Source organism: Pleurodeles waltl, chromosome 11, assembly GCF_031143425.1.
Source record: "Pleurodeles waltl isolate 20211129_DDA chromosome 11, aPleWal1.hap1.20221129, whole genome shotgun sequence".
NCBI classification, from domain to species: domain Eukaryota; kingdom Metazoa; phylum Chordata; class Amphibia; order Caudata; family Salamandridae; genus Pleurodeles; species Pleurodeles waltl.
In genome coordinates, this window is record NC_090450.1 from 314978869 (window position 1) to 314993672 (window position 14804).

At 43.8% G+C, this 14804-nt stretch overlaps 1 protein-coding gene across 1 annotated transcript in view; it reads right to left on the reverse strand.

Moving 5' to 3' along the window:
* Window positions 1–2167: 2167 nt before the first annotated feature.
* Window positions 2168–14804, reverse strand: part of LOC138265101 (kyphoscoliosis peptidase-like) — a 350383-nt gene continuing 337746 nt past the window's right edge. Inside the window, exon 7 of the mRNA XM_069212641.1 lies at window positions 2168–3075. Coding sequence (XP_069068742.1) covers window positions 2168–3075 — 908 coding nt within the window. The remainder of the gene's footprint in view (window positions 3076–14804) is intronic.

A 14804-nucleotide genomic window follows, 5' to 3' on the forward strand; every position in this document is an offset into this window, starting at 1 on the left:
ATGTTTTCTAAATCTGTGTTGCTAAATAGTTTTGCATGAAGCCCAACATGCCAATGCTAATTCGAGCTAGTTAAGGGGTTCACTAAACGGACGCAAATAGACAAATGGCTGAATTGAAGCTTTGTTGAATAATGCGCTAATGATACTCTGCTAAAGTTAATCCATGTTGACGTCGTGCTTTGTTCTAATGTTTATGATATTTGCTTTGCTGAAATCTTATTCGAGTTGCCATATTGTGACAGTGCTAATGTGTTTTCTGGTTTTGAGATTGATGAACTTGCTGGTAGAGTGTAATCAATAGGGAATAAATATCATAAATCTTACTAAATTCGGTGTGGTTATTCATGACTGAAAGGTCATGGTGTGTTCCGATTCTTATTAATGTCATTAACTCATTTGATTGATTTTCCATTGTGAATATTGATTAGGTTATTGATCTATTGATTGACACGCTGATCGGTTATCTCGTCTTAAGGTGTCTCCAATCAGGGTCAAAAGATTCACTGGCCTAAAACGAGTCCCAGGCTAAGTAAATTATCTAGGACGGGACTCGTTAACAAGAGTTTGGCCTCCCTTCCAGTATAGTGGTAAGAAGCTCCAGAGCTCAGTGTTTTTCTCTAGTACCTAAGGAGGGCTCATTAGGAAGGACCCTGTCCCTATCAGAGGCATTCTCTGCATTGTTGTGCAGAGGCTCCTTGTCGAATATAGAAACTACTGGACACTAACTTGACATAGCTTCTGTTTATCTTACTTTGAGGCCACAGGCAGAAAGAGAAGTCAGCAAAGTGTAGATGATCATGACTGATAAAGGTGTTATGTTCAATTCAGCCAGATAATATTAAGCGAGAAGGGGTCCTGAGAAAGGCACTTCTTTTCTGGAAGGGAGAAATAAATATTCACCCCCCTCCACCAGAAGCTCTACTTGGGGAGATGCTGAAAAAAGAACAGGACATCTTTAATGCACACTGAGGGTAAGGCCAGACCTTTGTGCTGACATGCATCCAAATGAACAGATATCATCTTGTACATCTGATCTGTCAGACGTGAAACACATACACTCAAATTAGAGATATGAAGGAAGACGAGGATCATACAAATGGTGGAATGATTGGAGATGACAGGGGAGAACAGAACATCAGCCTCTCAAAATAGGTATAGCTGTAAAATTAAAGCTATTATTCCTGATTTATAAATGTATCACTTCATAGGGTGGTTCAGTGGTGCAGTAGATTACCTATCAATAGCTCCACATACACAAAAGATGTACCTTCTTTCAACAGAATTAGGCTCAGCAGATATTATTCTTGATAACAATTGGCAGACCTCTAGAGGAAAAACAAAACATTGGAATTAGTCTATTTTAACCACTGTTGTTTTTACTCGGTGAGGTGGTTAAACGCAATTTTATTCATTTCTCTGCTGCTCGGCTAGTTATCATTACAACTGCATCTTTAAAACCTGCCATCTCTTCTCAAACAAATCTCAAGTCTTTTGAAGAACTTTGAGGAAAAAAATGTTAGTATCCATCAGATGAGTTATTCTAAAATACTATCCTTAAGCCCTTAGTCGTATTTTGCAGTCCAATGATGTTGGGTGCAAATTTGCTCCTCTTTTATTGTCTGAGTTGTGCGATATGCATTCCACAGTGACGCCTAGGACCCAACTATCCCCTTCCATCTTTCTTGATCATGCGTACTCTGCAGGCTATTTCCCCCTTTTGGCTAACTCTCCTCAGTGCCTCTTTCTCCTGGTAGATTTTCTCCATTGATCTTAAAACCATATATAATCAACAAGAGCATGAAGGTGACAGCTACTTGTAGAAAAAGTACAATTGTTCCTGATCATGTACAACAGTATCTGATGATAAATTATGAACAATTTCTGGGACATGAAAGATATTGTAACATGGATGGAAAGGTAGGAAATGCACCAGGAATTAAATTAAAATATGTATTACTCATACATGTTCCTTGTGTTATTTGGCAGCACAAAATATTTTAAAGTCATTTTTGAAATAGTTGTGCAGTACAAAATAAGATATATAAAAAGCAGAGTGATGCATTGTCAACCATTATTCATTTAGGCAGTGTTCTAAACATCATTTTGGAGCACAAGGGAGAGCTCAAACATTTAGATGTTGGTAGTGAGTGCCAAGCTTGAGTGAATGCTACTTGGTCTCCACCTCATAACTCAAAATGACAATATAGCGGTTTGTGTGGGGGGCTTCTTCAATCATGACATCAATTTCTTTAGAACCAGCAGTGTTGAAGAGTCCCTCCCAGTAGCCTTCAGTGCTCAGAGTCAAAGCTCCTGTCTTCTTGTCATTAACAAACACAGAATTCACCCCAGGAACTTTCAGCTTGAAGCGTATATTTTGATTAGCAGGCAGAACTCCAGCTGTTGGCTCTACCAGTTCATAGCTATCCAACCAGGCGTTGTAAGCCTCAGGAAACATAGGCCACTTCACCACAGGATTGGTACACGTGAGGAGGTAACAAAGTGCATACATATATCTTGTGTCCAGAGCACCCTTGCTCCGAGAAAAGATCTTCAAGACAAATATTCCCGTCTGAGGGATTTGGATCTTCAGTACAATCCGGTTTTGCAATTGAGATTTAAATATGTGCCGCCTCGTCATATTTTCAGTCATTGCCAAGTCATCAGAATGCAAAGTGGCTAATACATCCATATCTTCTATAAGCCTGAAGCTTACAGAACAACGGCCATCTTGGGTACGGATGAATGCATCAGGGTGAGAGGGCTGCAGGAACCCTTTCTGTTCAGTCTGCCAGCTTGGACCCACTGGATTATTCAGCTCTATGGGGATCCTCACTGTGCTGTCCACCGATTTGCAATCCACTCGATATCTCAGTACCCTGGCATAGCTGCTCATTGATGAGTTGAAGGGTTTTGCATAGATCTGTAGCCTATGACTTCCTTTTGCTGGTGGATAGACCTCAAGCTTCATCCTGAACCTGTGCAGTGTCATCAGACCAAAAGTCTCAGATCCATCAAAATCAAACATGAAGAGAGTCGGGTAACGCGCTTCCACATATATTACTGACTTTCCTCTCACTGTAACAGAAGAAGAAATAATGTTTTCACAAAATGCACACGACGTATGCTACAATTCTGACTAATCATGAAAATGCCATAACCAGAAACGTGTTTAATTTGATCACTGAAACAGTACTCGTTTGTGTCTCATGCGGTAATATTTACCAGTAGAAGAAAATATATTCATATTTTAGTTGTTTGTGTATTTCCAGGTCAACACAGATCAATCAGATCGACAATACACCTAACCATATTATGGAAAATAAATTGTTAAAACTCTGAAAGATATAATTAGTTTGAAAAAAGACACGTGGGCCAATTCACAGGAGCATTTATGAGTATGGGAAGTAGTACTACAGGAGTACTCTTTTACAAACTCCTATATGCATTTATAAATTGACCCATGGATGTCAAACTCCCTTTTGGTAAAAGTGCGAAGAGGCACAATCCTTTCTATGTGTACTCAATCCCTGAATATTGCCATGTCATTCATTTAGATGTTTTGGACCGATTCTGAAAGCCATGTAAGAGTATGTAAAAAGTAACACAGGAGAACAACTTTAGGTACTTCAAAATGACTTTGTAAATAAACCCCAATATGTTTTCCTTAAAAACCCACCAGAGAAAACCAAAAGTATTGGCCACTCAACAAGGAATGGTTTGCTGGTATAAAATAAATAAGGTGAATTGCAGCCTTAATTATCTCCCTGATTTATTCACTATGTTAACAAATCGTTTTTTAAGGATTAAAGTAGAACCTGACCACAGTCGAACCTAAAGAGAAAATAATAACTTTAATAAAATGAATTTGCTTACAGAAAATATTTGCAAAGCTCCTATAGTCATCTACATAATTAGAGGCAACAGATAACTAGCATGCCAACACTGAGAAAACCCAGGAAGCTAATAAGAGCGTAAACAAGTCTGTGGAAGAGACAACTGTAATTGTAAAGATAATGTTAGTGTTACCATATTGTAGTCAAAATGAACGTGTTTTGCAAGAGCAGGTACGTGACAATGAAAAGAGGGAGACTGATTCAGATTACATAATTAAATTACATAATTTGCAAATACAAAAGCAATAAAAAGTTGGCTGATGGAACATAGTGAGAGAAATACCATGGGAGGAAGAAGCCAGAAGGAAGCCAGAAAGAAGTTGGTGACTCTGCTTATGGATGTTGACATCTAGGGCCGCAGTGGTTCCTGGAGTCAGATGCATATAACCACACATTTTCCTTTCTTCGTCTCCACCATTTCTTGTGAGTTTGTGCATATATGGCTGGTTATTGTGGTTTCTTTCTTCAACTTTTAACCCGTAGGGTGCCTTGGACGAGATCACCTTGTCCTGCACCCAGCCCAAGGGGGGAGCACTAGTGCTCCCCGTGGGCCCCCCACCCACACACCCCCGTCGTGGATGGAAGGGGAATCCCTTCCCCTTCCTCCCCCGAACCCCCTCTGCAATCTGATGACGTCAGCGCGCTCATAGCGCGCCTTCGTCATCAAGTATTGCTGGGACGCACTGGAAGCCATTTGCTTCCAGCGCGTCGAGGGAAGAGGACTCGGAAGAGGTGAGTCCTTCCCTTTTTGGGGGTGTGGAGGGGAAAACAAACACGGGAGAAAGGAAAGGGTTTTTCCTTTCCTCCGTGCCTGTTTTCAGTGGATTCCTGTTCCACGATCGCGGGCACTAGGCACCAGGGATTTGTTTTTATCTTTAGTTTTGGGAGCGACTCCTTGGGCAAGGGTCGCTCCCATTGGGGGCTATTTTATTTCCTATTTCGCCCCCCCTGAGGGCAGATTGCCTGATTTTTCGGCCAATCTGCCCCCCGGGGGGGCAAAAACCACTAGACACCAGGGATTTGATTTTTGTTATGTATTTTGGGAGCGACCCCTTGGGCAAGGGTCGCTCCCATTTGGGGCTATTTTTTTCATCCTATTTCGGCCCCCCCGAGGGCAGATCTGCCGACTTTGCGGTTGATCTGCCCCCAGGGGGGCTCAGAAAACCACTAGACAACAGGAATTTTCTTTTCTTTATGATTTTGGGCAGTGACCCCTTAGGCAAGGGTCGCTGCCCCGGGGGAAATAATTTTTTATATGTTTCGCCCCCCCCCGGGGCTAGATCCGCCATGTTTTTGGACGATCTGGCCCCCGGGTAGTTCGAAACCAACTAGGCGCCAGGAATTGTGTGGTGTGTCTGTGTGTTTTGTGTGTTTGGGGGCACCCCTTGGGCAAGGGTCACCCCCCCAAAGTGGTGAAATTTCATATTGGCTATCTCTGCCAATTTTTGTAGGCCCATCTGCCCCCAAGCAGGGCAGAAACCACCAATACGCCAGGGAGGTTTTTTTTTTGTTCCACTTTCTTTGTTTTGTGCTGGGGGTGCCCCCTTTGGCAAGGGTCGCCCCGGGTCGCCCCCTAAAGGGGGCACGGAGCCGTTGGCCATTTCTGCCCCCCTTGGGGACAGATCGGCCAATTTCTTTTATGCCCATCTGCCCCCAAGGCACCAGGGATCACGTGTGTGTTTTGTGTGGGGGGGGCAGCACCTTTGGCAAGGGTCGCCCCCCCAAAGGGGGCACATTAGTGATGGCCATTTCTGCCCACCTTGGAGGCAGATCAGCCTATTTTTGTTAGGCCCATCTGCCCCCAAGGGGGGCAGAAGACACCAAGATGTCAGAGATTTTTTTTTGGTTCCCTTTGTTTTTTTTGTGCTGGGGGCACCCCCATTTGCCCCCTTTGGCAAGGGCCACCCCCCCCCCCAAACAGGGTACAGAGCTGTTGGCCATTTCTGCCCCACTTGAGGGCAGATCAACCTATTTTTTCTTTATGCCCATCTCCCTCCTAGTGGGGCAGAAGCCAGTTAGGCACCAGGGACAATTTCTAAGTTCTTGGTGGCAGGGAGTTTGTCAACTGGTGAAGTATTTGTATTTGTGATTATAACAGTTTATTTTTTCTTTTTGTTCTAGTTCGAAGCTTTTGCTTCCTTTGCTGTGGATCCTCGTGGTTTTGGAAGTAGTTGTCCTGCGGTTTGCATAGTTGCATGTTTTAGGTAAGTGAAAGCAATTTACTCCAAAGGAGTATTGTTGACATGCATGAATGGCATGTTTGTAGGTGGTGTACTAAATGCAGTATTGTGTGTGAAATTGTCCTTAGATTTGAGCACAATGATATTTGTGTTGTCATATGTCTAATTAGCTTTTTTCTTTTTTCTTTTTAGTGGGATATCATTGGTGATTGCTGTGTCTGTGCATAGTAGTTGCTGGTGAGTAGCTTTTTCAGGCAAGTGAGTGGTATAGTTTTTTTAGTACATAACTCTTTGTGATAAAGCTACACTTTGTTTATTACCTATTTTAATGCTAGTTGTTGTTGGCAATCGATTTGTTGTTAGTGAGGATCATGGCTAGCCGCAGAGTGACCGCTCAGCAGGTTGTTGGCATGCTCTTTGAGTCGTCTTCAGACCATGGTTATGAGACTGACTCTGCATCTGAGGCAGAGGAGGAAGTGAGAGATTCTGGCAGTGAGTTTTCTGTCCGAGAGTGTTCTTCTGATGAGGAAGCTACTATCAATGCAGATGAAGGGCCTGTGTTAGAGGAGGACATTGATGTGCCAAGACTGCAGCAGCCTGGGGCTGAAGGGTTTCCCATTAGAAGACCTGACACCTGGATTGCCCTAAACATGGAGCAGCCACAGTTACCTGCATTTACTGGTCTCCCAGGGTGTAGAGTCAATACGGAAAACGTTTGTAGTTTTGTACTTATTTTATAATTAGTTAGTGGTTTCTTTGTTGTTTATAAACAAAAAAAAAGTGATGGCGGTGTGCGTGGGGTGGCGCTTGGCTGGCAGTGTGCGTGGGGTAGCGCTTGGCTGATGGTGTGCGTCAGGTGGCGCTTGGCTGGCGGTGTGAGTGGGGTGGCGCTTGGATGGCAGTGTGCTTGGGGTGGCACTTTGCTGGCGGTATGGGTGGGGTGGGGTGGTGCTTGGCTAGCGGTGCCAGCCAAACGCCAGTCCACACACTCATCAGCTGGTGTGATTGCTGTATCAGGCATGTGGGCGAATGAAAGTGATGGGCCCTTGACTGGCGCTGTCTGTCGATGCGAGTGTTGTAATGTGCTGGGCCCGTGGCTGGCGGCGTGAATGGTCTTGTGCATGTAATGTATGAAAGGTGTGTGAATGGACTGTAGTGCCTTGCCATGGCTTTACAGCTCACGGGCTGTGAGTCATTGGTTCCGTTTTTTGGCCTTTCGGTTATTACCAGTGCATTTCACTTTTGTAAAATCTCTTGTTAATAAAATTTGATCTACTGAACCATCACTCACCCTCGTGCCAAATCCAACCAGTATGTGTGGTAAAAATTCAAAAACCTGCTCCGCTATAATGAGGCGTCGCAGCACACTTGTGACACGCTGAGTGTCTCAGGTGGGACTCCGATGATGAAGCATGCCACCAACTTGGTTGGTGGGTGAGGGGTCTTTTTCACATAACCTAAGTGTGTTTCTTTTCACAATTTTAGTGTTTGGCACATCACAGATGTATGTGGACACATCAAAATGATATATTACAAAACTACCTGTGTTTGGGGGGGAGGGGGCACCTGTGTTTTTGGCCCTGGGTGCGGCCTTCATCTAGGGAAATCTACCAAACCCAGAAATTTTTTTAACTAGACACCCCTAAGGAGTCCAGGGAGGTGTGGCTTGCGTGGATCCCGCAACATTTTCTTACCCAGACTCCTCTGCAAACCTCAGAATTTGCTAAAAAAAGCATATTATCCTGACTTTTGTTTGTACGATCACCGCTCCAGCACAAAATTCCTACTCCCCAGCGTTCCCCTCAGTCTCCCAAGTAAAATGACGCCTCACTTGTGTGGGTCCCCAAAGCAGAGTCAGCCTAACGATGTATAAAAGAAGAGTATGTGCTTATCAACTCGCTGTGCTATCCCCATAATCTCTACAAGTTTGTGGCCTTTTTCTGTTGCAGGCACCTGGCCCACACCCACAAGTGAGGTATCATTTTTATCGGGAGACTTGGGGGAACGCTGGGTGGAAGGAAATTTGTGGCTCCTCTCAGATTCCAGAACTTTCTGTCACCGAAATGTGAGGAAAATTTGTTTTTTTAGCCAAATTGTGAGGTTTGCAAAGGATTCTGGGCAGCACACCTGGTCAGAGCCCCACAAGTCACTCCATCTTGGATTCCACTAGGTCTCTAGTTTTAAAAAATGCACAGGTTTGGTAGGTTTCCCTAGGTGCCGGCTGAGCTAGAGGCCAAAATCTACAGGTAGGCACTTTGCAAAAAACACCTCTGTTTTCTGTAGAAAAATGGGATGTGTCCATGTTGTGTTTTGGGGCATTTCCTGTCGCGGGCGCTAGGCCTACCCACACAAGTGAGGTATCATTTTTATCGGGAGACTTGGGGGAACGCTGGGTAGAAGGAAATGTGTGGCTCCTCTCAGATTCCAGAACTTTCTGTCACCGAAATGTGAGGAAAACGTGTTTTTTTAGCCAAATTTTGAGGTTTGCAAAGGATTCTCTGTAACAGAACCTGGTCAGAGCCCCACAAGTCACCCCATCTTGGATTCCCCTAGGTCTCTAGTTTTTAAAAATGCACAGGTTTGGTAGGTTTCCTTAGGTTCCGGCTGAGCTAGAGGCCAAAATCTACAGGTAGGCACTTTGCAAAAAACACCTCTGTTTTCTGTAGAAAAATGGGATGTGTCCATGTTGTGTTTTGGGGCATTTCCTGTCACGGGCGCTAGGCCTACCCACACAAGTGAGGTATCATTTTTATCGGGAGACTTGGGGGGACGCTTGGTGGAAATTTGTGGCTCCTCTCAGATTGCAGAACTTTCTGTCACCGAAATGTGAGGAAAATGTGTTTTTTTTAGCCACCTTTTGAGGTTTGCAAAGGATTCTGGGTAACAGAACCTGGTCAGAGCCCCACAAGTCACCCCTTGACTTTCTCTACATTGTTTCCTTCCAAATATAAGAGAGTGTGTAAAAAGGATGTTTAGTTGAGAAATGCCCCGTAATTCACATGCTAGAATGAGCACCCCGGAATTCAGAGATGTGCAAATAACAACTGCTCCTCAACACCTTATCTTGTGCCCATTTTGGAAATACAAAGGTTTTCTTGATAGCTATTTTTCACTCTTTATATTTCAGCAAATGAATTGCTGTATACCCGGTATAGGATGAAAACCCACTGCAGGGTGCAGCTCATTTATTGGCTCTGGGTACCTACCGTTCTTGATGAACCTACAAGCCCTATATATCCGTGCAACCAGAAGAGTCCAGCAGACGTAACGGTATATTGCTTTCAAAAATCTGACATTGCAGGAAAAAGTTACAGAGTAAAACGTAGAGAAAAATTGCTGTTTTGTACCTCAATTTTAATATAATTTTGTTTTCAGTTGTTATTTTCTGTAGGAAACCCTTGTAGGATCTACACTAATTACCCCTTGCTGACTTCAGAATTTTGTCTACTTTTCAGAAATGTTTAGGTGTCTGAGATCCAGCATTGGTTTCACACCCATTTCTGTCACTGACTGGAAGGAGGCTGAAAGCACAAAAAATCGTAAACATGGGGTATGTCCCAGTAAAATGCCAAAATTGTGTTGAAAAATTGGGTTTTCTGATACAAGTCTGCCTGTTCCTGAAAGCTGGGAAGCTGGTGATTTTAGCACCGCAAACCCTTTGTTGATGCCAATTACAGGGGAAAAAACACAAGCCTTCTTCTGCAGCCCCTTTTTCCAATTTTTTTAAAAAAAACGAAATTTTCACTGTATTTTGGCTAATTTCATGGCCTCCTTCAAGGGTACCCACAAAGTCTGGGTACCTCTAGAATCCCTAGGATGTTGTGAAAAAAGGATGCAAAAATTGGCGTGGGTAGCTTATGTGGACAAAATGTTATGACGGCCTAAGTGAGAACTATTCCAAATAGGCAAATAAAGGCCTGGTACAGGAGGGGGAAAAGACCTGGCAGCGAAGGGGTTAAAAGCATTTTTGTGGTTGGGGAGTTTTAAAAGTTTTTTCTGTACTTCGACTCCTGATCTTTTAGCAGTAAGTAAAGACAGAGAGTGGCCCCCAAGAGTGGGCTCAGACACATTTTCGATATATACTTTTGTGCAATCCTTTCCCTGCGCAATGCTACAAAATTTGTTTGTGGGGTGGAAGATGTTCTAGGCAGGATACAGCAGCCATGTTCTTTGTTCTCCATGTCTCCTTCTTTCCTAAATATGTGGACAGGAGGGAGAAAGGGAGGCATAGAGGAAGGCAGGTAGAGAGGGAGGGAGAGGGAGTGAAAAAGAGAGAGCGAGTGTGTGTGTTTGTGTGTGTTTACGTGTTTGAGTGTGAGCATGTGATTGTGTCAGTCATAGAGGGCCATTTCTTTTCTTTTTTCTCCATGCTCACTTCTTTGCTGTCTAATGCCACATGGTGAGCACCCCCATTTTGTTGAGCCTGCGAGTGTTTCTGATTATTCATAATTTTATTTCAGTTTCTAAGAGTCGTGATCTGAAGAAGCCCATGTCATTTTGGCACTTTTTTCTAACAGTTTTCCTGATATATTTATTTGTGCTTATGACTGATTGTAGTTGTCTGAAAAACAGTTGTGTTTGATTATTTTCTGTGACTCTTTTAACGTGGATTGGTTCTTGGCCAAAACCCACCAGGAGTGACAAAGGGAAACAAATGTTCCAGAAGCCTTTGAAGTGAGAAAGATGATGGTAATGAGCCAATGACTGTGAGGTGGTGAGAGGAACAGAGAAAGTCCAGATCACCTCTGTTCTATCTGCGCTGAGTCATATACTTCCACAACACCACCTGCTTCCATCTTTTAAGACCCCTGAACCAGCAGCAACCACCATCCCTGCTGCAGTCACAGTAAGCCCTAGTGAAAACCACAAAAACCTAGCTCCACCTCAGCAGGTTCTTCAGGTGTTGGCACAAAAACAAAGCTTCCCTACCCAGTTTGGGGCTTCTTTACACTCAGTCTGCGCGAGTAGAATACAGAATACTCAAGTTGCTGCAAAAAGTTTTGTTGTGGTAAGCCAGGTGGACATTACAATACCTGGACCAATTGGCCCATCTGAAAAATCAGTACACAATTGTGTGGAGTGGATATTCAATAGGATACATGCTGGTGAGAAAGAAGAAGAACAAACAGGTGGCGAGGAAGAAGACTGCTGGTCATAGTTTGCAGTGATCACAACAGCAACCTCTAAATGGAATAAGGAAGAGAGGGATACAGTCAAACTCAAAGCAACTATGCAGCCTACCTTGTACCCAAATGTCACTACTGGAGGTATCAGAAAGAAAATAGCCACAACTCCAACTATAAAGGCAACAGTTAACAAGGAGTCATCTTACCATCACACCCATGATAAAGTAAATTTATACAATGGGAAACTGTCAAAATGTTAGAGCATGACATCCCTTCTTTTTCCGTTAAGGATAGGTGTTTCTGAAATTTGTGGAGACCCTCTACCTAAAATGGAAAATTCCACTTTGCTGTGCCAGTGTTGTCAGATAAAGTGCTGCAATTGATTGGCAAAGAAATAAAGAGAGCACTGTCAAGTCCAACCATCTCACGAAAGACATTTGGACCAGTTGTCAAGCACCAGATTATGGCGGTCATTCTGACCGCGGCGGGCGGCGGTCGCCGCCCGCCATGCGGTCACCGCCGAATGGCCGCTCTGCGGTCAGGAGACCGCGGATGCCATTCTGGCTTTCCCGCTGGGCCAGCGGGCGACCGCCAAAAGGCCGCCCGCAGGCCCAGCGGGAAAGCCCCTGCAACGAGGAAGCAGGGGTGCGACGGGTGCAGTGGCACCCGTCGCGATTTTCACTGTCTGCAAAGCAGACAGTGAAAATCTGTATGGGGCCCTGTTAGGGGGCCCCTGCACTGCCCATGCCAGTGGCATGGGCAGTGCAGGGGCCCCCAGGGGCCCCACAACACCCATTCCCGCCATCCTGGTTCTGGCGGTGAAAACCGCCAGAAACAGGCTGGCGGGAAGGGGGTCGGAATCCCCAGGATTCCCTGGGCCAGGGGAAAACCGGCGGGAAACCGCTGGTTCCCCTTTTCTGACCGCGGCTTTACCGCCGCGGTCAGAATAGCCCTGGAAGCACCGCCAGCCTGTTGGCGGTGCTTCCGCTGCCCTCCGCCCTGGCGGTCAGAGACCGCCAGGGTTGGAATGAGGGCCTATATGTGCGTCACTGCATAATGAATGTCCTTCAAGGGAGTAAAACAGAAGTGAGTGCAGATTTCACAACTGATGGTGCTTTTCGAGGCATTCAGGTGTGGTATTCACTATGGAGAAATTGCATGCAGCTGCCAACATCTTGGATGATTTTGAAACCCAGCCGATAGCTTCAAGACAAAAGTCTCAGCATGGGATTAATTTGCCAATATCAATGGCATTGAAATTGTCAAAGCCATGGCTTACAGGCAATACTTCAATGCTGTGTTTAGCACATTTCATAAATCCGAATTTTGCAGGACTTCCTCAAGGAAGGGGAAGTAATCAACAATATATTGGTCACCAGTAACAGAATGTGAACTCATTTTAGTCATTTTTTCAAAGTCCGAAGTAGTAAGGATCAATCAGCATCTAACAAAGCCCCTCTAAAGGCCATTATGCAGGAGGTGTCAACAAGGTGGAACTCCACCTACATGCTGTAAATCCTGTGTGAACATTACAGGCCTATCAATGATTACGTACTACTAAGGAGAGATAATACAACTTCAAAAGCCATGATAATCGAAGTGGACAAATTGGGGCTAGTGGAGTGCCTGATACCAGTGTTACTGGCTTTTGAGATTATGCAGTGGAAGTCAGGAGAACTGTACCATGAGCCAAACAATGCAATTGTGGCACCTGCTGCAGGAACATTTTCAAAAGATGGAGCAAACATTTTGCATCATTAATGAAGAAGCAATGGTTTTAGTCAACAGCTTCATCTTTTGCTTGTACGCAAAAAGAGATGGTATCCTTTCAACAGTTCATCTGTAACTTGTATTATTACTTTAATTAAATGGCTTTTTGTTAAAATATGTCCATCATTTCTAGGTTCTTCTGAGACCACTCGGTTCAGCTAGAATAGACTGAGGCTCAATTTATTTTCATTTTTTTGTCGAACAATTTGATCCCTTTTTGGATAGAAAAAACATCTACAAGTACTTATCACAAAAGGCAGAAGAAAGATAAAAGCCTAGCTACTCCCATGAGAAACAATAGGACATAAAGAGGTTTACCCTGCGGACTAGAGAAAGATCTGTTGTTTAGACTAGTGGATCAAGTGGCAAACTCCGATTAAGTGGTTGTGGTCTGGTGGCTGTGGCACATGATGTATACACTTAAATATTATTCATTGTTTGGGTGATCAACTAGTAGCATGGAGCTAGTTGTCTGGCTTTGTGTGATTGACACAAGATTGGCTCTTAGTTAATGGTACTAGACTGCATCAGCCTATCTGTTCTGCACCGGTCTTCTCTTGTGCACTGAACCTCTAAGACACTCATGTTCTGTGGTTCAGCACTGCGCCCAAGACAGACAATGCCAGAAAAATGCATTTACAGTGTCCATTTGTATATAGTATAATTTTGTTTTGTTTTATTATAAATATTTTATGAACAGCGTTCGGTCTCCCTATTATGCATTTTTTCAGCCTAAGCAATGACTTGCTATCTTGGGAGTTTGTGGGCTTCTAAAGAGAAAGGCTGTTTGAATTTCCTAACTGAACTCTCTATCATCTTCCTTCCATGGCAGGTGGACTCATAGCCTTGGTGTAGGTGTTTTGTCTATCTCCCACCTTTCCCTAAGTCCACCATCCATTCAATCAGGAAATCCCTAGCTTCTTTCTACAAAGTTGAGCAATTTGCTGTGCTTTTAATTTCCAACATCAACTAATCTCACACTTGCAGGGTGGCAGTGGTTAAAACTGCACCAACTGTAACAGTAGACGGTTATCTAAAATCACAAATTTGCCCACACCACTTCTCCTACCCAGGCAGGAAAGAGACATCATAGTGCAAAGAATATTTGGACAATGATCGGTAGTGTGCACACAAGCTACGCCCCAAGCATTCTACCAAGGTAACCTTCTGAGTATTGAGATTTGAGAGTTCATTATGCCTACTTTAGTAAATGACACTATACTATAGCTATTGCTATTTATTTATACTGCTGTTTGTCTTGGCTGTTTGACTCACTTTGTGTTTCTTTTTTCATTTAGTTGCTTGTGACATAGAATGAGAATCTTTTAGCTAGTTTACCTGCTTCATTCAGAATAAGAAGAACTTTATTTTACCTATGATGCCCTGTGTCATCCAAGTTTGCGGTCAGCCACCGTCAGCCTTAAGGCCATTTGGAAAACCCCTGCATTAAGGTATTGGGATGACTAGAGGAGATAGCAGACATCACTTTTTCTACTCGGGTAAGAAAAGAAGTTATAATAATGGAAAAAAAGGATTGTTTCAGATCTGTTTTGGCAGAAATCTTTGATTAGACAACAGTTCAGAGAGTGGAGCAAGGTCAGTAATTTTACAACTGATATAAATGGACGTGTGGATGCTGCTTAGCTAAAATATGATCAAGCCATTAAAGGGGGAGGATTGTGTACGTTCAAGCCAATTTCCCAATACTGAATGCAGGGGGTGTACAAGAGGAGGTAATGTAAACCACCTAACATGGTAAGTGTGCTCATTTAGAGAGAGAGGGGGACTAAAGAAAGGATGATGGAGATGGGCATAGTTGGATAATTATTTTGTGA